We start from the raw sequence: 23,894 nt of genomic DNA on the forward strand, positions 1-23,894 counted from the left end.
TGGTGAACCCTTTCACTATGCAGATTCAAACCTTCTCTATTGTTCTTTTACTTCCTCTCATCCACCTCTGTTTTTTTGGGGGGGGGGGTGTTTTTGTTGTTGTTGTTGTTTTTTTAAGATTTTATTTATTTATTCATGAGAGACACACACAGAGAGAGGCAGAGACAGACAAGGAGAAGCAGACTCCTCGCACAGAGCCCAATGTGGGACTCGATCTCGGCACCGGGATCATGCCCTGAGCCAAAGGCAGACGCTCAACCACGGAGCTACCCAGGCGTCCCTCCACCTCTGTTTTTTCTGTTTTGAACCTTATTACTTGCATATTAGTCTTCCTAAATCTATTCTGCAAGTGTCTTCTATTTTCTGGGTGATTTTCATCTCTGTATTGTTGTGTATAATTAAGCTGTTTTTTCCACTTGCTCTTCCAGGTTTCTAATTTTGTTCACAACAGTGGCCAGCCTCTTCCCATTTTTCTATTGCAATTTTAAACTTGAAAATTCATGTTTACATTTTTTAATGATCTAAACGGCTTCCTTTGCCTGACCTTCATAGTATGCTTTCCACTGTTCACACTGGTGGGAGGTACATTTTCAGGGCGCTTAACACAGCTTCTCCTTCTGCTGCTGGATCCTTTTAAGTGAAATTGTGATGATGATGATGATGATGATGATGATGATGATGGTGATGGGCCTGCATAGGGCTTAGCATGGCTTCATTGATTAGGATCAACTGGTATGCTCACACTGGAGAAACCCAGTAAATGTTGGCTGAAGGCAGGCGCTTAACTGCTGAGCCACCCAGGTGTTCCGTAAACCCAGTAAATATTGGAAGGCAGAGCAGTTTCCACTGCTACAAGTCAGGGTGAATCTCCCAACAAACTACTAATTCTATCTGAGGGTTCTGTCCCAGATGGGATTTCTCTTGTTGCCTTGTGGATTTGGAGCAACTCAGCCTTCCAAAATAGCTCCTCTCTGTCCTCCAAGACCTATAGGAACAGGGAGGCTTCTCCCCTGCACCCATGAAAGAGATATGTTCAGCCCTTCTGGAAGGGGACTCATGAGAATCATAGGCTTTATCACAGGTGCCTCTGCTATGAGCCTCTTGAAAGATTAGACCTTGTCCAGAAGGGTTAAAGCCAGAAAATTTTTCCCTTGGTTCCCTTGGTTTTTCCCTGCTTCACTGTGAGAGAGAAAAGTGTCAACTTGCACCTTTATTTTGACAAGTAGACCAGGTATAGAGCAAATGTAAATGCCCAAGAAACTATGATTTTGAGTGAACATGCCCTGCTCCACAGCACATGTAATTGCACTTGTCCACCTCATCATGCTCTGGGTTCTCTCTCTCTTTTTTTTTTCTCTGGGTTCTCTATGTGCCATGACGTAGCCTCTGTGTACCATAGGCCTAATCAGTGAGCTCAGAGAATCCTGGCACCTGCCTCCCTTCTCATCTCTCCCAATTCAATTCTCCTGTCAGTTTGGAGAGTCTCAGAAACACACTGGTCCTGCTTGGGACAAGAAGGATTAGAGAAAGGGGACAGGCAAAAATGACATTTTACTGTGAAGGTTTTGAATGCCAAGCGGGTTCCGGCATGGAGATTCTCTCATACAACTGGGAAAATCAACTCGGCGCTATAGACATCCACTCATGTGCACACACAGATTCTGTTACATATTTTGGATGTGTTTATTTTTTAGCTAAATGACCAATAGAGTCTCCTCTTTCCACAGTCTGGTAAAAGCAAGAACTAGGGAGTGTCTTCGCCAAGGCTGTCAGAGACCCAAACAAAGCTGAGAGGGGACTTCTGGGGATAAATGAAAGGACTCTGGTCTCTGGTCTCCCAGGTCATCTTCCACCTTGGAGAAAGGGGCACTCTAACTTCAGGGGGCCATTCAGGGCCTATTGTATCCCCTACTCATCTCCATGGCTATTGAGGATACTGGTCTCCTCCAGAACCAGTTACGGCTCCAACTAGGCCTGTGGTGGACTCCGTGATTCCCTCCAGGACCTGAGCCAAGGTTGGGCCCATGAGGGCAGTAGACAGCTGTGTCAAAGACGTTTCTCAGGGATAGGGAATTTCTCTAGAAAAAGAAGGGTGAATCATTTCAGAACTGTATCCCCTTATCCAAGCCTTAACCATGGACTCCTTCTGGAATCTTCCCCCCCTTCATATCATTTCCTTCACCTAGTACTCCTTCCTCTAGACTTTATTCTTTCTTTTGGCCTTCTCTTCCCACAACTCAATAGTTCCCTCTGCACATTGATTGGCTCTTCCAGTTCTTTTTTTTTTTTTTTTAAGATTTTATTTATTTATTTATTTATTTATTTATTTATTTATTTATTTATTTTAGACATAGAGAGAGAGAGGCAGAGACACAGGAGGAGGGAGAAGCAGGCTCCACACTGGGAGCCCCATGCGGGACTCCATCCTGGGACTCCAGGATCGTGCCCTGGGCCAAAGGCAGGCGCTAAACCGCTGAGCCACCCAGGGATCCCCAGCTCTTCCAGTTCTAACTTGCTACCTCTTTTTAGTAACACTCTCCTGATCTTTCTTTCCTTCCAACCCACCCCCAAACTTGGTGGCCCTACTATTCACATCCCATTTCCTTATGTTTCTACTACTCCTTCCCCCAGACACTTTCCTACATATTAGGCACTCACCACACAGAAGAAGAGCCCAGCAAAGAATCCCACAGCCACTACAACTGAGACCAAAGTAATGAGGAATATTTCCCATGGTTTCAGGGACCCATTGGGTGTCTCTTCATTCACTGGAGTAGTAGCACTTGTGCTAATCTTATTGGAAGTTGTGTGTGTTCCAGTTGGAGAAAGTGTGCCAGAGGCTCCTGTGGTTGCACCTGATGCAATGTTGGCAGCTGTGCTGGTCCCACTGGAAGTCACATTAGATCCAATGTCAGAGGGTACACTGGTCCCTCTGGAAGTCACACTAGATCCAGTGTTGGAAGCTACACTGGTCCTGCTAGAGGTCACACTGGATCCAGGGTTGGCAGCTGTGCTGGTCCCATTGGAGGTTGTACTAGACCCACTATTGGCAGGCATGCTGGTCCCACCAGAAGTCATACTGGGTCTAGTGCTGGAGGCTATACTGGTCTCACCTGAGGCTTCATTGGATCTAGTGTTCACAGGTGTGCTACTCCCTCTGGAAGTTATGCTGGATCGAGTACTGGTGGTTGTGCTGGACTCACTGGAGGTCACACTGGCTCCAGTTTTGGCAGCTGTACCAGTCCTGTCAGAGGTTGTGCTAGATCCAGTGTTGACAGGTGTGTCACTGTAGATTGTACTAGATTCAGTATTGAAGGTTGTGCTGAACCCACTGGAGATCACACTGGATTCAATGTTGGAGGCTGTACTGGTACCATCAGATATTGTGCTGGAACTAGTATTGGCAGCTATGCCAATCCCTCCAGAGGTTGCGCTGGATCCAGTACTGAAGGCTGTACTGGTTCCATTAGAGGTCACACTAGATGCAGTGTTGGAGGCTATACTTGTTCTACCAGAGGTTGTGCTGAATCCAGTGTTGACAGCTGTGCTGGTTCCTCCAGAGATTGTGCTGGATTTAGTGTTGGAGATTGTACTGGTCCCATTAGAGGTTATTCTGGTTTCAGTATTGCCTAGTGTGCTAAACTCAGCGTATGTTACACCTGCTGATAATCGTAAATAACAATAAACACATATTGAGTGTAAATACTTTCTGTTAAATGCCTGGTTAAATTCATTACATTGATAATTCACTATAGCCCTATGAACTAGATACCACTATTATCAACAGCTTAGATGAAGAAATTGAAGCTTAGAAATGTTAACGTTTGCCCATGTTTGTACAGATAGTAAGTAGTAGAGCAGGAATTTGTACTTAGGGCATTGGATCTGCACTTTCAGCTACCATGCTAAATTGCCCTCCCTACCCAGCCTCAACCAGGGTTACATAACTTAGTTCCACTGGTGGTAAACTTATTCCATATTCCACTGTACAAGATCCAATACAAATTAGTATTATAAAGGAATTGTAGAAGCCCTGTGAAACTAGCATATATTGATTAATTCATTCTTAAAGTAGTATTGCTCCCTTCTGAGAAAATATTTTTCGGTGTTCTTAAGAAAACATCTATATCATAATTGTCTGAATAGCTTGTTAATAATAAAGATTCATAGGCAAACCACTCTAGATTAAATGAGATGTAGCCTTTCAACAAGGGACTTGGTGAGGATATATATATATATATATATCAATTCCCAGGGGCTCCTGATCTCTATGGCGAAGGCTGGAGAAGCACAAGACATATACAGCTTAAAAATATATGATCTCCCAGGATTAAGGGCTGCAAAGTATAGAAAATCTTTTCAACCTTCTTGGAGACTCAGAGTTAAAGTTGTTTCTTTTTTTTTTTTTTTTTTTGTCCCTCACAACACTGGAGGTTGTCCCTCAACCTCCCCCAGATAATCAAAATTAATTAGTGGCTCATTTTACCACTAACTGGAACATGGGTGCCTATCACTTCATTCCACACATGTGAATTTTCTCCTCAGGCTTAATTGAACTAACATTGGATTAGAGTTTGGGCTCTATTTTGGGAAGGCCCCCTGTATCAGCAACATGCTATAAATTGGGGTTAAGATCCGAATCTTGAGTAAAACTAGAAAAAAACTGAGATGACCAAGAGTAAGAATGATACCACAGTCAACTCTTCATGTTCTTAGTAGTTGAAACCCCAGTGAACCACACAGGTTATTACCATTTTATAGATGCAGAAACTTAGGACAAAGAAATTAAATAATTCATCCAAAGTACACAGGTAACAACAATGAAGCCATCATCCATGCACAGGCAATCTGAGACTAGAGTCTATAGTTTTAACCACTTGTTCGGTCTCCTGAGTGATACCTAATTAGATTGAAGTGATTGGGGTAAAATGATGATCCCCATTCTATGGAAGAGAACCAGAGCTAGTCCTAGCAGTGGTCAGCACCTCCCAAAGCACCTCAAAATTTCTCAGATTACCCATTTTTAAAGGAAATCACTCACCAGTTTCTAAAAGTAGGAGATGCAGTAGTAACCAACACTTAAGGAGAATGTTTCCTTTCTGCATCTTGATCTGTCTCGTTGTTAGAAAATAGGATGCCTGAGTCCCAGCTGTGGCCAAGATCTAGAAGGCAAAGAACAGAATTCTTAGGAAAGGAGAGTTCAAGGTGAAGAGATGAAGGCTGGAGCTTCCAAGAGCTTGGGTCTCCTAAGTACTTGTTCTTGGGAAGAACTTTGAACTTGAGTAGAAGACTGGATGCCTGGGTTCCTTAAGCTTCCTCCATGCAATGTTCTTGCCTCTTTCTTTATTATAGAAGAGCTGCAAGGACCTTTATAGCTTCATATGGGTTGGGGAGGAGTTGGGAAGTTGATTTATTCTTCTGCCAGCTGTGAGCAGTTAAAAAAACAATACCGAGATTGAGAAGGAATAGACTAGGGGTCAAGAGGAAGGTGAGAAAGGAGAATGACATGATCACACTAGGCAGGGCACTGGACTGGCTGGGTCAGAGCAGGAAGTAGAATGGTATGAGGAGATCAAATTTGTCAGAGTAGAAGGGATCCACCTTCTAAGGTAGGGATGGGGCCAGAAACCTGTTCTACTGAAAGACCTTGTTTCCTGGTCAAGAAGTTCTGTGTGCCCTAATGAAGTGAGCTAAGGGGTGGTACCCTACATCTCTGAAGGAAATGGAAATATGAGACTCAGAATAATAACCAGGGGTCTGGGTTATAGGCAGAAGACAGAGCATTGCAGGGTATGCAGTAGACACTCAACAACACATATTGAATAAACAGGGGGAAAGAGATCCAGGGGTTGATGAAGGCATCTTTGGGGTCTCTGGGGCATGGGGGCTGAGGGCATGGGGAGTGCTGAATGTACGGAACAAGCCATCTGTCAGGCTCATAGCAGATGAAGGGGTGGTATAGTGTCCGCTTCTCATCCTCTGTCAAAGAAGTTCCCCTCTTGTTTGTTTTCAGAGGTAACTGCAGGATCTTTTCTGCCCTGGAATCCTTCAGATATTCTTTCTCATCAACCTAATGAAGCATCTCTCAGTAGAGTATACCACAGATAAGATATTAGGAGATTTCAAGTCTTTCAGGGGAGGGAGATACATAGTCCGAGTCCTCCAGAAATTTCATGTTGGTGTGGACACAGATGTAGCAGCAAAGGACACACAGTCAGCTAAATGAGTATAATTGAACAGACTTAAATGAGCAGAGGGTTTTGGGAGTTCATGTGGAAAGCATCTTGTGGCCTGGACCAGGGGGGTGGATAGATGGGAGTTTCAGTGCACAGTCTGTGTGACCAAAGTCAGCTGACTTCATTACTGTTAATGAGAAGCTCTGTGGAAGAAGCAACATTTCAGATAGCTTATTTGTAGGTGAACAAGTATTTTCAACATGTAAGACCTGTTTGAAAGGAGCAGGAGGTGGTCAGAGACATGAAGAACTTTGAATGAGTGAGTCTGAGAGTCAGGAGGGGATAGAGTGTACTGGAAAAGACTGATGCAGATCTGCCTCAGAGCTGTGAGGCTGAAGCACTTCCTGAGGCTGAAGTGTGAGGAACCATTTAATGACTGGCTGGGGTTGAGACTCCTAGCAATCCCATTTTATGGTTGAGAGGCTATAGCTGTCTAAGAAATCCTTTTTTTTTTTTCTCTTCTAGAATTATTTGGAAGCAGAGGTCCTGAATTCAAGTCCAGATTCCACCTTTTAGACATAACCCTAAAATTTTTTGCATGCATACTTATCAGATTCTATATGTAATTAGTATCTTTACTCTCCTTCAAAACAATATAAGAATCTTGGAACTTTAATTATTACTACCCAGTTCCCAACTCATATTCTAATGTCATCAAGTGTTTTAATTCTGTCTTGGTTTTTAACTTCATGAGAGATTATTGTTATCTGCTTACACACCGTAAGCCAGAACATAGTCATACAGCTACAGTAAGCTGAGAGACTGGAGATTACGGTGAGTAGCAGAGTGGGTAAGTGCTTGACTAAAACTTGAGATTATGAGCTTTCCTTCCCAATCCCAGTAGAATGGCTCCCACAAAGAAGAGTGGCAAGAAGAAGGGCCATTCTGCCATCAACGAGGTAGTGACCAGAGAATACACCAACAACGCTCACAAGCGCATCCGTGGAGTGGGTTTCAAGAAGCGTGCCCCTGGGGCATTCAAAGAGATCTGGAAATTTGCTATGAAGGGGATGTGAACTCCAGATGTGCACATTGACACCAGGCTCAACAAAGTTGTCTGGGCCAAAGGAATAAGGAATGTTCCATACTGTATCCATTGTCCAGAAAATGTAACGAGGATGAAGATTCACCAAACAAGCTCTACACACTGGTTACCTATGTACGTATCACCACTTTAAAAAATCTACAGACAGTTAATGTAGATGAGAAAATCACTGATTGTCAGAAAAAAAGGTATAAAACCACAATACATAAATAAAAATACAACAAGAATATGATTGTTCAAGATGGAGCATAGATATTAGTGGACAGTCATAATGCTATGACACACATTTAAACCTACTTGCTTTCTATTCTGTATTTAATAATTCCAATACCTGATCCTGCTATTCTGTGTTTTGTTTCTTGCTGGCTTTCACTGATGCTTTATGACTGAGATGGTTTTACTAGAGAGTTATGACTGAGTTTATTTTTCTTGGAATATTATTTGTAGAAGTACTTTGAAGCCTAAGACGAAGGCATGATCTTCCACAGAGAATTTGCATGTTTTGGCCAAGCATATGGATGCATTACCATTTGACAATTCTCACAAATTAAACGATAGGCTTGAAGTCTTTTGAATAACCCATGATTTGGAACCGCAAACCATGCAAAGTTATTTCTCAAATTATTACAAGCTATTTCTCAAGAGATCTCTCCTCCCTTCCCGTACACCAAGTTTAGAGACAGGTAATTTTGCTTATATTTCCTTAGAGGAAGAGTGGATTTATTTTAGCTTACACTCTCCCTGAAGGTTTCAGATTTATGCAAGAGTGCCCACCCAGGCTGGTCTGACTGAGGCTGTAGTAATACTAACTACTTCACTGGGTTTGGGAGATGCTGGCTTCAGTTACTCCCCTTACCTCCTTGGGTTCCTACTTTAACTTAGTCTTTAATTCTAGCATTTCTTACTTTTCCTGCCAATTCACTGATTTGTTTAAGGAGATATTTTAGCCCACCATTTTAAGTTTTTCAGGGTATTTTAAGTCAATGCACCTAGAGCATTTCAGAGCTACAAATTTAAGTTCTCACTGGACGGTTTTGAAAGAAAAAAAATGATAATGTATTTAAAAGCACTAGCATGGTGTTTGGCACATAATAAACACGTAATTATAAAGGGCAAAGGAAAAACAAAAAGAAAAACATATATATGTAGTAGCCAGTGTATTTTAAGATTTCAATTTGTAGCACATTCCTGTGGTTTTCTCATTGTCACATGGCACTTGGAAGAGACAAAGAAGTAGGGAAGAAGAATCTTCCCAAAGATGAAGGAGATCTAGAAAACAATGAATGGTTCTAAAATAGCTTCCTGTCCACCTAGTTTGTATGATTTGATGCTACAAACCTAGACAGATATTAACTACACTTACTGTGGTGATTGTTTCCCAATGTATACAAATATTGAATCCTTATGTTGTACACTTGAAATTACTATCATATTATATGTCAATTTTACTTCAAGGAAGGCAGGAAGGCAGGAAGGCAGGAAGGCAGGAAGGCAGGAAGGCAGGAAGGCAGGAAGGCAGGAAGGAAGGAAGGAAGGAAGGAAGGAAGGAACAAACATCAGATCAGTGAAGATCAGGCTACCAGCCTGCGCTTGCAGAATGCCTGCTGTGTATCTCTCACCAAACAACTCCATAGTGGGGATCCAAGCCATATTAGGCTAATTATATCAAATTAGAGGGTGACTTCCCACTGCTTTTGGAATCTGTCTTTTCAAACAGCCACAAAAATCATTTCCATAGCTGGAGTCAGTAACACAAGAACAAAACATGAGTTTTGCCAAGATAATCCTTGATGTGAACCCATCTTTCAATGAAGAAGTCCGTGGTGTGAAAATCTTGTTTTCAGCATCTAATATGATAGCTATTATGTCTTTTTTTTTCCTCTCGCGAAAGCCTTAGAAATTAACTCATTCATATTTTTAAACTTCTGTGTTGTTTCTGTCCTCTTAGGCTGCTGATTTAAGCAGACTATGAAAGGATTGCCATTTTCCTCTATTTAAGAAGTATTGCTTTCTATTAATGTTTTTTAAATCTTTGCTTCATTACAAAATGATTCAATAAATTTGCCTTCCTCTGACTTAAAAAGAAAATAAAACCAAATGAAGAATGTCATACAATTACAAATTCTCAGAGGAGATTTTTTTCACCCCTCTCTGTTCAGTGTTAAGTTTCAAGACAGACATTTTTCTCAGTCTCCATGCGCATGATGGGCAATGTAGTTTTATTCTAGTTTAACCATACACTGAGGCTTTAACCCTTAATGCCTCAGCTTTATTTAGGGTTGCCTATTAGACTCCACTCCTTGTTCAAGTCCTGGACTTTGTCTCCTGTAACCTAACTGCTAAGAAGCTATGAGAAAATAAGCTTATGTTAACCAGATTTGGCAGGTGCCCTCAATACAAATCCTGGTTCAGAGCTTCTTTGAGTCTTTGTCAGTCTCTTCCTTCTCTCAGTTGCTGATCTAAATACTACCTACTACCTACCTAGCTAATTGATACAGTTACAAAGATTTGTTTTTTGGCAATTTTTGTTGCTTTTGTTAAGAGGAGTGGTTAACGTAACCACTCACTTACTCACTATATTGCCAGAAAAGTGAAAGTTTTCAAAAGATTATTTTAAGATTACCAATTTTACAATCATACATGATAGTGCATTTAAAGTCCCTTGCTTGAGTACAATGCTTAACACATACTAATCACTCAGTAACAAAGGAAAAAAGAGAAAGGAATGTCCACATGGTTAAACAAATAAGCAAGTGATCTGGCTACCACAAATATTACGAGGTATTTTTTTCAGCTGTAATAATTCTTTTATTTTTCTTATTGGTCACAGGACATCCTGAGGAAACGAAAGAGTAGAAATCCAAAACCAAAAGCGCATACATTATCACTTGCACATCAGAAGATCAAAGAAACCATTCTGAGATTGTGGCTTCCTAAGAGGTTCTCAACTATGGTTAAGCTCAGGGAATATTTTTACTTGAGCTCACATCTAAACCTGATAAATCTGCAAGGCTCCTGTAGAATCTTTTTATCCCCCCTGGCTGGCCTGTTAGTCAAACTCTTAGTGATCTTTTCTCTATTTTCTTGGCTTGAGCATGACTATCTTTAAGGCCAATCCCCTGAAATCCTTTTGGAAGTTCATCCTGATCCATTTTATGGTCACTGCCTTCTCCTCCATGACTCCCTTCTTCCCCAATATTTTCTTTTCTAGAATATCTTCCATTGTTCAGTCTTTGTCTATACTCTCCTTATCCTCCATGACTTCCTTGACAGCCTCCTCTTGGATCCATTTCATGGCTCTTGTTATGGCTTCTTCCATGTCCATGACTCCCCTCATGATTCATGACATAACCACTCTTATGGCTGTGGCTCAATTCGCAGTCCATACCATGGCCCACTTCATGTCCAAAGATGTGCTCCTCCATGAACCAGTTTATTTTCCAGACCGTTGAACATCCCAGAGCCCAGTGCTGAGTCTGGGTCTGGACCAAGGTCAATTCTGTGGTCATGGAGGTTACAAATGCCTCTATTTATCAGAGGAAAAGAAAAGTCCTCCTAAAAGATAAAAAACATATATTACTAGAGTTAAATTCTTTCCATTCCAGATCATTAAACCCTCTTAAATTGTGAAAAATCACAAATTTTCACTTTTCAATATTGTCTATTTTCTGTTTTTATCCTTTTTTTGGTAGGTGTGATATTACTGGTTTTCTTATTATTTATTTATTTACTTCTCTGTGAAAACAGCCTTCTAGTTATTGTGCTTATATATTCTGTGTATGAAAATTGTGATCTTTCTCTGTACCGTGGTAAGATTATATGCCACTAAACTTTCGAGACAAAGGTAAATCCATATCCTGTACCTAAGAAGTAGAGTCTCCCAGAAATAGGGAGTCTTTTGTTGTGCTATTCAACTAAAAATTTGTATATCTGTGAAGACAGGTACAAAATAAATGAAAGTTCATTAAATAGAAGTTAGAATAGTATTTACTTTTGGTTGGGCAGGTATTGGGATGACTGGGAGGGGACACACCGGAAACTACTCATATGATAGAAATGTTTCATATTTTAAACTGAGTGGTGATTATAGGGGTGTGTGCACATTTTAAAATTAATCAAATTGTACAGTTGAGATTTGTGCACCTCTTGTTAATTTTACTTCAATTTTTAAAAAGACAAGAGAAAGTCCATAAAGAGCTAAAAGTTGAAGAACAGGCTTTAAACTGCAGCTAAGAACATGGCTCTTCAATCAAGCCAAGTTGGATTAGAGCCCTGCCCTGTGATCTTCAGGAAGTTACTTTAGTCTCTGACTCTCATGCCGTAGTTTGTGAAATGGGATCATAAGAGTATGTACCCCCAACGTGGTTATCCAGAGTAAAAGAAAGACAAGGTTCTCTTACACTCTTGGCTCTGGACCTCACACCTAGTAAACAACGAATAAAGTGCTAGTTTTTATTATTACATCTTTATCTTAAACATTTAGAGAATTTCTCATGGCCAGAAAGTTGCGTTTTGTTTCTGCCATGGGAAAGGTTCAAGATTCTGAAGTAAGAAACTAAAGTAAGTTGATTGGAAATTATGCCAACCATTTGTGGCTAGTGTGTAAATTTCTCATGTATTTTTTGTGGGTCAAATGTTGAAGACCTACAAATGTTGAAGACCACTTACAGGAACACATACAGCCCAAACAGGAAATAATAAATATATTTTTAAAAGATAGAACAAGAAAAATGCATTAGAATAGAAGATGAAGACCAGGATAAAGAATGGAAAGCAGAGATGCATTTTGCTGCCTGGCACATGGCTATCATCCACCACAGAGAGCTTCAGGGGCTTCTGGGCCTCTACACATGTCAGTTCTCAGAGCGTCAGAAGCTTCCCCTATAGGAGGGTGAGTGTTTCTGTGGCTTCTGTCCTTGTGAAGATCATTTCCTTGTTATCTGCCTTTTTAGTATTTAGTGAAGTATTCTGAAACTTCCAACCTGTTTAAGCTGTGCTAAGAGGTACCTAGAAAAGTGAATTTCTTTTCACTTGGGTAAAATTATAGAAGGAGGGGAAAAGAACCCACCTTCACTCTTTTGCCCTTGGAAGCAATGTCTAATAATGAAGGTGAAAAACCTGTTGGGAGTTCAAATGTTCATCTTTCTAGAACTTTTTAGAGATCCTTTTTCCAGTGCTTATTTTCAGCTACTCTATAAAAAATAAGCTTGTCCCTATTTTCTCAACAGTCTTCAATTCACATCACATTGACTCATATACTTATAGGTGGATCCCATTTCACCTTTCTTCTCCTTTTTCCTACTTCTCATTACATCTGTCATTTACCTTTTCTGTCTTTCTCTCTTTCATGGTCTTTATATCATATTCTCTGAGAAAGTAAAAACCAGACTGAGAAAGTAACAGTCCATACTTCTATTCCTCAGGGTGGGATGACAATATGGGTAAAGCCAGCTGCAAGGTTCACAGGAAAATGTTTTCCCCAAGGACACACTGCAGTTGTAAACCTTCATAACAGCCCCCTTGTTTCAGTGACTTAGTCACTTTTAGTGATTTTGTCAATGAAAAATGTGGTTCTCTAAATGCATAGACTATCACAAGTTTCCTGTTTGAAATTATATTTGTAAGAAGCAAATATCCTACCCTTGTCTGGAGAATCTAAGTTACTTTAACACAGAATATCAGCTTCAATTTCCATCCCAGGGGCAGAGAAGAGTTTCTGAATACAGTTGACCCTTGAACAATATGGCTTCAAACTCCACTGGTTCACTTTTACACTGAATTTTTTGAGAAATGCAATATAATACTGTAGATGTATTTTCTCTTCCTTAGAATTTTCTTTTTTTAAGACTTTTTATTTTTGATTTTTTAAAGATTTTATTTATTTATTCATGAGAGAGGCAGAGAGAGGCAGAGACAGGCAGAGACAGGCAGAAGGAGAAGCAGGCTCCCTGTGGGGAGCCCAATGTAGGACTCGATTGCAGGACCCTGGGACCATGACCTGAGCAAAAGGCAGATGCTCAACCACTGAGTCACCAGGTGCCCCTTTTAAAGAGTTTAAAATTTTTTTTATTTATTTGAGAGAGAAAGACAACAAGCAAAAGAGCACAAGCAAGAGGTATAGACAGGGAGAAGGAGAAGCAGCTGGCTTCTGAGCAGGGATCCCAATGTGGGGCTCCATCCCAAGACCGTAGGATCATGATCTGAGCAGAAGGCAGACTCTTAACCAACTGAGCCACCCAGTTTTTTCCTAGAACTTTCTTTTAAAAAAATTTATTTTTTTATTTATTCATGAGAGACACAGAGAGAGGCAGAGACACAGGCAGAGGGAGGAGAAGCAGGCTTCCATGCAGGAGCCCAATGCGGGACCCATCCCAGAACTCTGGAGGCAAAGGCAGACACTCAGCTGCTGAGCCACCCAGGTGTCCCTCCCTAGAACTTTCTTAATGACATTTTCTTTTCTCTAGCTTATATTACCGTAAGAGTTCAGTATGATATGTATAACATTCAAAGTACATGTTAACCAACTGTTTATGTTGTTGGTAAGACTTTCAGGGCAGCCCGGCTGGCTCAGTGGTTTAGCGCTGCTTTCAGCCCAGGGCCTGATCCTGAAGACCCAGGGTTGAGTCCCACATCCAGCTCCCTGTAGGGATCCTGCTTCTCCCTCTGCCTGTGTCTCTGCCTCTCTCTCTCTCTCTCTTTCTGTCTCTCATGAATAAATAAATAAAATCTTTAAAAAAAAAAAAAAAGACTTCCAGTCAACAGTAGGCTATTAGTAGTTAAATTCTGGGGGACACAAAAGTTACACAGATTTTTGACTATAAGGGATGTCAGTGCCCCTAACCCCCATGTTGTTCAAGGGTCAACTACACAGCATTCCCCATTGGTTGTAACTTTGTTGTCTCCAAGGAAACTGAGTCCGCTTCACATTCTGGAGCTACTGTTGACCCTAGTATTCATTCTACTTTGTTGTGAGCTTACTAACACTTTGCTGCATTTAACTTTCACCAAAACTCCGCACTCCCTCAACACTATAATGACTCTTTCCCTTGGTTTAGTATAAAGCTCCTTAGTCCCTCCAGTGTGCCATCTCTCTTGTTGCAGTGAGGTGATAAAGCTGATTTGTGAGACCAATAGGTATGCTTCTGATGCTCTTATGTTGACTGCGCTAGGATGTATGTGACTCTCCACACACAGCTCTATTGTCCTGAACATCCTAGTGGTCCTATTCTCATTATTCTCTTCCCACTCATGATCCATCATGTAGGTAGTTCCTCCATCCCCACCCACGGTAACTCACCAGGCAAAAGCTCAGTCCTGATAATGGTCCAACACCTACCACAACGTCAAATAGAGAGATGAGGACGCTGTCCCAGGACTGCAAATATCCATTTGGCTTAGTCCCATGTGTTGGCATTTGGCTCATAGTAACTGGGTCCGTGCCTGTGGTGAGTGGGCCTATTTTATGCGAAGTGGTGCTGCTTCCAGGAGTGGTGGTTGGCTCCTGGGTAGATCTCATCCTGGTGTTCCTGGTACCTGGAACAGAGCTGATAGATGGTGCTCAACAGTGGATGTACCCAGTCAGAGGTATCTGGGCTTCCTCAGGTTCAATATTCCTGGTAGCAGGGGACATGGAGTCCATTGCAGGGGCCATGGTGACAGAGATGGGGCCGTTGGTCTTGTTCCAGTGGTCCTGGTGCCTAGGAAGCAAGTCACATGATATGATGCATTTATACTGACAATAATTGAGAAGGAGGCAGGTGTACTGAGAGCAGAAGGGTTGATCTAACACACTAATCATGTTGGTTGTTTGAGAAGAGCTGCATGGTGGGAGAAGAGATGGTAGAAAGTGGTTCACCTGAAGCCATGAGGTCCCCAGAGTAGAGGTGAATGTCTTACAGAAGAGGTCCACTGGTGGTGCTGGTGCTGGTGATGGTGCTGGTGATGGTGGAGGCTAAAACCGAGGAAATGTGACTGGGATTGATGCAGCAATCATCCAGATAGAGAGTGTGGGCTGGGATAAAAGGGAGAGGGTCTGATATTCTTGTGATGTACTCTCTGGGCATAAGGATGTTGCTAGAGGAAGGAATTATGGATTCAGATTTACTCAGAATGAGACAGGGGCCATCACTGGAGCACAGCTGACACCATAATCGTGGTTGTCAACAAAGGTGAGGTGAGTGTGCTCAGAACATACAGTGGCATTTCTATACACTAACAATGAGACTGAAGAAAGAGAAATTAAGGAGTCAATCCCATTTACAATTGCACCCAAAAGCATAAGATACCTAGGAATAAACCTAACCAAAGAGGGAAAGGATCTATACCCTAAAAACTACAGAACACTTCTGAAAGAAATTGAGGAAAACACAAAGAGATGGAAAAATATTCCATACTCATGCATTGGAAGAATTAATATTATGAAAATATCAATGCTCCCCAGGGCAATGTACACATTCAATGCAATCCTTATCAAAATACCATGGACTTGGGCAGCCCGGGTGACTCAGTGGTTTAGCGCCTGCCTTCGGCCCAGGGCCTGATCCTGGAGTCAATAGCCAAACTGTGGAAGGAGCCCCGGTGTCCATTGAAAGATGAATGGATAAAGAAGATGTGGTCTATGTATACAATGGAATATTCCTCAGCCATTAGAAACAACAAATACCCACCATTTGCTTCAACGTGGATGGAACTGGAGGGTATTATGCTAAGTGAAGTAAGTCATTCAGAGAAGGACAAACTTTATATGGTCTCATTCATTTGGGGAATATAAAAAATAGTGAAATTGAATAAAGGAGAAAGGAGGGAAAATGAGTGGGAAATATCAGTGAGGGTAATGAGAGACTCCTAACTCTGGGAAACGAACAAGGGGTAGTGGAAGGGGAGGTGGGTGGGGGGTGGGGGTGACTGGGTGATGGGCACTGAGGGGGGCACTGGACGGGATGAGCACTGGGGATTATACTATATGTTGGCAATCGAACCTCAATAAAAAAAATACAAAAAAAAAAAAAAAAAGACGGGAGGACATAATACATACAGCAGGTGGCATCAGCAGCAAGGGCTGTGCTTAGACTGGAAGTGGTTGTGTTGATGCAAGAACATGTCAGTCACCGGAACAGCAGTGGGTAGCTCAGAACAAAGTGGTAGAGTCACATCCAACACCAGTACGGATGGCAAGCACAGAGGTGCTTTTATTCAGAGCAAGTGCCAGAGTATGAAAAAATAATTTTGGTCTTAATCACCCTTGGAACAAAGGTTGGCAAACACCTTCTGTAAAGGGTCATCATATGGCAAATTTTTAAGTTGTTTAGGTCACAAAGTCTCTGTCACAAGTATGCAAAGTAGCTGGAAAGCAGCTATAGACGTAAAGGAGTACAAGTGGCTGTGTTCCAATAACATCTCATTTGGGAAAACAGATAACAGGCAGATTTGGCCCATGAAGTATAGTTTGCAGTCCCTGGATCAGGGCTCAATATATGGAAGATGAGATGGCAGTGTCACAGGTGGTGGATGGAACAGAGCTGATTGTGCTTGGCACAGAAGTGACAGCATCTGACAAATTGGGATGTTTGTCACAGAGTTGAGGTGAGTTCCCTCTAGGCAGAAGTGATGGAATATAATGAGCTTGTGTGTGTGTGTGTGTGTGTGTGTGTGTGTGTGTGTGTGTGTGTAGGGGGGATACTTGCAAAGAAGTGTTTCTGGTTGGGTTAGAAATGGACGATGAACAAAAGAAGGTGAGACAGAGTAGAAATGAATAGGATTCAAGAAGAGGGAGCAGAAGTATAAGAGTGGTAGCTTGACTAGAGTCTAGAGCAGAAATGACAGAAACGGGCAAAAAGATGACGGTTAACACTGGAGGTAAATGTGTGTGGTTAGAGAAGAGATGGTGGTCAGTACCTGATATAGCTGTGTTGGTGATGGACTGAATAGAAAAGTCAATGGCTTTGGTGGGCACTGAGGTGATGGAAGAGTCTGTGAAAGGTTCAGAGACACTGGTGGGGACTGTGGAGACTGTGGGGACCCCAGAGGCAGAAGTAGAGGCTAGGGTGGGTGATGAGGCCAAAGCGAAAGATGTGGTGACCTCTGAGGCTGTGGTGGGTCCAGAAGGTGATATGGAAGCTTTGGTCCCCAGAATCTGTGGAAGAAAATATGATGGGCCCAGATGCTGAGACAGAAAGTGTGGTGCTCTTAGACTCTGTGGTTGAGACAGTCAGGGTCTCTGCAGATGGAATTGTTGTGGAGAGCACAAACTCTCCAAGCATCACAAAAATTTTAGTGGATACTGTCAGTGCCTCAGAGGCTATGGTAGAGGCCACAGTGTTGTCAGAGAGATCAGTTGATGCTTTAGTGGTCTCAGTGGTGGTGGTGGAGGCCATGGTAATCTCAAAAACTGTGTTCTTAGAGCCTGTAATGGGCCCACATATAATTGTGGAGGCCATGGTGGTCTCAGAGACCTTGGTAGAGGCCCCAGAGGCCTCAAAGTCTGGGATAGAGGCTGTCATTGGCATGGATGCTGTAATGCTGCACCTGAGGGCCTCTGAAGTTGTTTGAGAGACTAGGATACTTGAAGAACTTATGTTGATTTCAGAGGCTATGCTGAAGGCTGTGGTTAGAATGGACCTTGTGGTGGAGGAGTAATTATCTTGAAAGCTGTGCTGGGAGCACTGGTGGTCTCAGAGTCTGTGGTGATAAGTATGATGGGCATAGATGTTATGGAAGAACCCAGAGTGGTCTCAGAAGTAATGGTGGAGACCATGGTGGTCTCAGAGACTGTTGTGTTCTTAGCACCGGTAGTAGAAGCTATGGGGAGCAGAGATATTATTGTGGAAGATGTGGTGGTCTCAGAGACTATGCTGAAGGCCACAGTGGACTCAAAAGCTGTAGTAAAGACTATCATGGGTGGAGATGCTATGGTGGAGGATCTGGTGGTATTAGAGGTGGTGGGAGGGACCATGGTGAAGTCAGAATCTTTGGTGGTCTCAGAGGCTGTGGTAGTTTCAGAGGCTATGGCAGAGAATGTGGTGGGCATGGATGCTGTAGTGGTTTCAGGAGGTCTTGCCACACTTGTGGGAGGCACAGACTCTGAAGCTGTGACAGAGGCTTTAGTGAAGACCCTAGTCATCTCTGAGGCTGTGGTAGAGGCCAGAGTGCTCTCAGAAGCTTCCATGGAAATCAACGTGTTCTCAGCATTGGTGGTGGAGGCCATGGTGGTATTAGAGGCTGCTGTGGTCTTAGAGCTTATTTTAAGGGTATCCATGGGCCCAGGCATTATTATGGAAGACATGGTATGGTAGTCCCAGAGACCATGATGAAGAGCACAGTGCATTCAGAGGCTGAGGTGATCTCAAAGGCAGTGTTGGAGAAAGTGGTTGACACAGACATGGTAGTGGAAAGTGGGATGATCTCAGGGGCTGTGGTAGAAGCTATGGTGGCATCCAAGCTTATGGAGATTTCAGAGGTGAAGGAGGATGCCATTGTGGGCACACATATTGCTGTGGAGGGCATGGTGATCTCAGAGCCTATGCTGGACAGACTCTGCAGTGGCATTTGAAGCTACAGTGGAATCTATGGTGGCCCTAGGGCTTGTGGTGATTTCAGAGGTCATAGTGAATACTGTGGCGGGCACATATGTCATCATGGAGGAAGAGGTGCTCTCAGAGCCTGTGATGGGCTTGGCAGTTATTGGGGTGACTAAGGAGGGCACGGACTTAGTGTTTGTCACAAGGGTTTTAATGGAAACTGCAGTGGTATCGGGGGCTGCGTTAGAGGTCATAGTGGGTACAGAGACTGTGGTGGAGACAGCGATGGCCTGACAGGCTGAGTTGCTCTGAGGCCTACGGAGGAGTCCGTCATGGAGACCCACTGTGTGGTGGCCCCTGGGGCTGCAGTGGTCTTGGTTGTGTGCCTAGAAGCTATGATAAGGGACACGGAGGGCTCAGAGGCTGTGCTGGGCCCAGGAGCTATAGTCCTCCTTAAAGTATATTAATTTTTATTCAAGAATCATTCTCACTTTTGCATTTATTTTAAAGATTTTTTAAAAAAGTAATATCTATGCCTGATGTAGGGCTTGAACTCACAACACCGAGATCAAGAGTCACATGCTGGGGCGCCTGGGTGGCTCAGTGGGTTAAGCATCTGACTTCAGCTCAGGTCATGACCTCAGAGTCCTGGGATGGAGCCCCATGTGGGCTCTGTGCTCAACAGGGAGTCTGCTTTTCCCTCTCCCTCTGCCCCTCCTCTTGCTTGTGCCCTCTCTCTCTGTCTCTCATATAAATAAATAAAATCTTAAAAAAAAAAAGTTGCACTCTCCACTGACTGCTGGACCGACCAAGCCACCCAGGCACCCCAATTTGTGCATTTTTTTTATTTAATTGGGAGCATTGCCCATCTTTGTCATTCTTGTGTCTGTTGAGTCAGCAGAACTATGTTACCCATGCATGTGGAAGCATGCACCTTATAGGGTGAAGCTATGGTAGTTCTTTCCTCTTCCTTTTTTTTTAATTTTATTTTTATGCAGATGCCATGGGCATGACTGCTGACTCAACTGTGCTGTTGAATGAATGAATGAATCATTTGATCTCTGTGCTTTCCTCTTTCCTCAAGAATTTTACTAATCAGAATCCTCAGGTTTTGGTTTTTGTGGGGTTTTTTCTCACTCTATGTGCCTAGGTGAATCATCTCATTTAACACATGCTAAGGAGGCAACACAAACAGAAACTGCATATCATCTCTCTAACACTAAGGATTTTTGGAGCTCAGATAAAGGAGAAAATGTGTTGTTCAAAAACATAGAGGTCATGTGGACAGATCTCAGAAGCACTCCCTAAGCTAGGTGGAAGTAAGGAGACGTCACACCAAAAAGGGAGGGCACTTGAGCAGAGACCCCCTTCACTCTCTGGGACTCTTATACTGTCCCTGCCTGAGGAGAGCTTATGGGTTGTTATGCATGAAAGGAAGGCAGTCAGGCTGCAAATTGGATAAGGCCAGATGTTGCTGGGTCTCTTGAGGCAGTCAAGGTCAGAACTGATGTGTTAGGCAGTAATAAAAGTTCTCTTAGTAAAGAGACACAAGAAAATGGTAGGGGGAGATACTTGGGATGGTTTCTTTCTTTCCTTTATTTACTTTTTAAAAAGTATAAAGTGCTAGAACAAGTAGTAGCAGTGGGAATGGATTAGAGAAGAATCTAGGAGATTCTTGATTGCTCTAAGTTCCTCTCTGATAGGCATTCTCTGTGTCTAGAACTTCTCATTCATTCATTCGAAAATATTCCTTAAGAAGCTTCCATAAGGCATGTGGTATTTCAGGCATGGGACATAGTGGTAAAAAATTAGGTAGGAAGCTCTCCCAAGTAAGGGAGAAAGGCAATGAATAAGTAAATAGGTAACATCAGAAACAAAGAAACAAAAATCTGTAAAACTCTAACTAGGGCTCTTTCAGGGCCCAAAAGGGAGAGGCCCTCTTGATCTTAGGTGTAAATATCAGGAGAAAAACTAAAAGTTAAGAGTTGCCACCTCTGGATAGCAAACATCAGATGTGAAGGGGGCGGGTGCATCAGAGATAGCTATTTTTTTGTAATGAATCTATAGGACAACTGGACTTTAAAACTATTCACATGAATTACTCTGATAAAATTTGCAAAGGAAATATATATACAGTGAGTAGAAGATGAGAAAATAGAGATTGTGTTTTTAGGAATGATTTCAAGAAACTTGGCAATGACAGAGGGCAGAATTGGGAAAAATATGGGCTTGTTAAGTGGATGCTGGAAGAACAGAACTTTTCAAAGTGTGGCCCCTGGCCCAGAGGCTTCAAGATTGGTTGGGAGCTTGTTAAAATGCAGATCCCAGCCCCAACCCCAAACTTACTGACTCAGGAACCCCAAGGGACAGGGGCCAAAACCTACATTTTAGAAATAATATCGCATATATGCAATGAAATATTGTTTAGCCATAAAAAAGGAAATCCTGCCATTTGTGACAACATGGATGGACCTTGAAGGCATTATGCTAAGTGAAGTAAGTCAAAGAAAGAAAGACAAATACTGTATGATCTCACTTATATGTGGATGCTATAACAAAACAGCTCATAGATACAGAGAACAGATTGGTGGTTACCAGAGGCAGGGGGTGGGAGTGGGCAAAATGAGTAAAAAGGATCAGAAGGTACAACTTCCAGTTATAAGATAAGTAAGTCTTGGGGATGTAATGTACAGCATGGTGACTATAGTTAATAATACTGTGTTGTAGGGATCCCTGGGTGGCGCAGCGGTTTGGCGCCTGCCTTTCGCCCAGGGCGTGATCCTGGAGACCCGGGATCGAATCCCACGTCAGGCTCCCGGTGCATGGAGCCTGCTTCTCCCTCTGCCTATGTCTCTGCCTCTCTCTCTCTCTGTGACTATCATAAATAAATTTAAAAAATTTAAAAAAATATTTTAAAAAACTTCTTAAAAAATACTGTGTTGTATATTTCAAAGTTACACAGAGTGTAGATCTTAAGTTTTCAACACACACATGCAAAAATTGTAATTATATGTGGTGATGGATGTTAACTAGGCTTATTGTGGTGATCATGTCTCAATGTATACAAATATCTAATCATTTTGTTATACACTTGAAACTAATATAATGTTATATATCAATTGTACCTCAATAAAAAAGAATTTTTAATAAATAAATAAGTAGACAAATAGAATCTCTTACTGGTGATTCTTGTGCACACTCACTGTTCTAGAGCGTGGATGCCAATGGGAAGGACCTGGAGAAGAAGGGGAAGTAGACAGAGTGTTGGGGAGGGGGTTAGAAACCTACGGAAAGGCAAGACAGGTTAGAAGGACTCCTCCAATGTTAAGAGGGATCAGGGAGGGAGAGAATGGATGCAGATGAGGGAAATTGTAGAGACCTGATGGTGGGAAGATGAGGCGGTGCCTGTTAGCATTTTTGCACACTTGTAACTCTTCTGTATTTATGTGTCATTCTTTGTGTGATATCTGCCTTTCCCAGTGGACTGTGAGATCCCTAAAGGCAGGACCTGTTGTTGCTTTGTTCACTGATATATCTTCAGATCTAGCATGGAAGAAATGCTCCAAAAATGTTTGCTGGACAAACATGTTCAATATGACATGACATCTAAGTGAAGTTGTTATGGGAAAAATAGGCCTGGAAATACAGGACTGGATTTCAGAGCAAATACAGGCTGGAGATGAGTCTGGAAGCTATCTGCAGTAATAATGGTTCAAGCTGAAGGAGTTCGCAGAGAGACCGGGAGGAGGAAGAGAATAGAATGTGCAAGACAACAGTCTCCAGGGCAGTCACTGGGAGACACCAGAGAGAGGGCACAAGAAAAATAAAATATCAGTGATTGCACACTACATATGAAACTAAGTATGTACTTCATGTTGGCTAATCGAATTTAAATTTTAAAAAAGAAACAAATATCAAAGGAAAAAGAAAAAAACACCATCCAAAAGTCCTTTTGTTCATTTAACCCAGGCCTGTTCCTATCAAATCCACACCTACCTGGCCTACTCCCTTTTCAGGCTTTCCATCCTACAGTGGAAATGAAGAGCCTTTATAAGTTATTTGGCATTGGTTTTATTTCTTATTTTATTTTTTTTTAAGATTTTATTCATTTATTCATGAAGACACCCAGAGAGGCAGAGACACAGGCAGAGGGAGAAGCAGGCTTCCTGCCAAGAGCCCAATGCGGGACTCAATCCCAGGACCCCAGGATCACGCCCTGAGCCAAAGGCAGACACTCAACCACCGAGCCGCCCAGGTGCCTCTGGCATTGGTTTTAATAATTAAAAAGGGGAAGGCACCTGGGCGGCTCGGTGGTTGAGTGTCTGCCTTTGGCTCAGGGCGTGATCCTGGGGTCCTGGGATTGAGTCCCGCATTGGGCTCTTGGCAGGAAGCCTGCTTCTCCCTCTGCCTGTGTCTCTGCCTCTCTGGGTGTCTTCATGAATAAATGAATAAAATCTTAAAAAAAAAAAAAAAGGGAATTGTTATCCAGAATGCCTGGGTTCTACAGCAGGATTGGGCTGCAGAGGACAAGTTGATGTCTGGACTCTCATTAGGACATGAAGTTTCAAGAAGAATTAAAAGCTTACTAGGGCCAGGGTTGTGGGATCAGTAAAATCAGTTGGGATAAGTTACATGGTAAAGGAAGCCAGGGACTGGAACAGCTGGACTCTTGGGTTCCAACACTTTCTGTACAATATGCCCGGCTCACTTTGCTGTCTCACTTGGCCATTGCTGTGGGCTTTATAGTTGCTGCTGGGGGCGGCTGGGGGCAGGGGAGGTACATAACTTTTGGGCCCCTTCTCTCCAGGGAGGGGCATCTCTGACAATTTAGACAGGTAGGAACAGGGAAGGAGAGAGAGCAAGAGACTCAAACCTGTCAGAGGAAAGGAGACCCATCATTGGGACCAGAAGTCAGCAAAAACCTGTTTTCTCTGGGGATGTCTTATTTCTGGAACAGAGGCCTTTGTAGGAGGCAGAAGTGAGAAAAATGAGGATGACTGGGCCCCAGGTCATTGGATCTTCTTACCACACCAGCAGTCACTGTCCAGAAACAGTTGTGCTGGCACAGTCAGCTGCAAGGGGCACTGGTGCTGGCAC

General features: G+C 42.6%; 1 protein-coding gene across 1 annotated transcript; it reads right to left on the reverse strand.

Moving 5' to 3' along the window:
- Positions 1-1,889: 1,889 nt before the first annotated feature.
- Positions 1,890-10,606, reverse strand: MUC21 (mucin 21, cell surface associated). Its single transcript, XM_041748336.1, has 3 exons — positions 10,525-10,606; positions 2,659-3,659; positions 1,890-2,078 (listed from the first exon to the last, which is right to left on the reverse strand). Exons 1-3 carry the CDS (start codon positions 10,604-10,606, stop codon positions 1,890-1,892), a joined length of 1,272 nt encoding a protein of 423 aa, XP_041604270.1.
- Between the last annotated feature and the right edge of the window lie 13,288 nt (positions 10,607-23,894).

This window comes from Vulpes lagopus, chromosome 1, assembly GCF_018345385.1.
Source record: "Vulpes lagopus strain Blue_001 chromosome 1, ASM1834538v1, whole genome shotgun sequence".
In the NCBI taxonomy this organism is placed as follows: Eukaryota; Metazoa; Chordata; class Mammalia; order Carnivora; family Canidae; genus Vulpes; species Vulpes lagopus.

Excerpts from the sequence above, each read along its gene's own strand:
- MUC21 (XM_041748336.1), bottom strand. The coding sequence starts at position 10,606 with ATGGACATGGAAGAAGCCATAACAAGAGCCATGAAATGGATCCAAGAG. Across the intron at positions 3,660-10,524 it reads AGTCATGGAGGATAAGGAGA|GTGTAACATACGCTGAGTTT; the intron begins GTATAGACAAAG and ends GATTATCAGCAG. Across the intron at positions 2,079-2,658 it reads CTGGGCTCTTCTTCTGTGTG|AGAAATTCCCTATCCCTGAG; the intron begins GTGAGTGCCTAA and ends TTCTTTTTCTAG.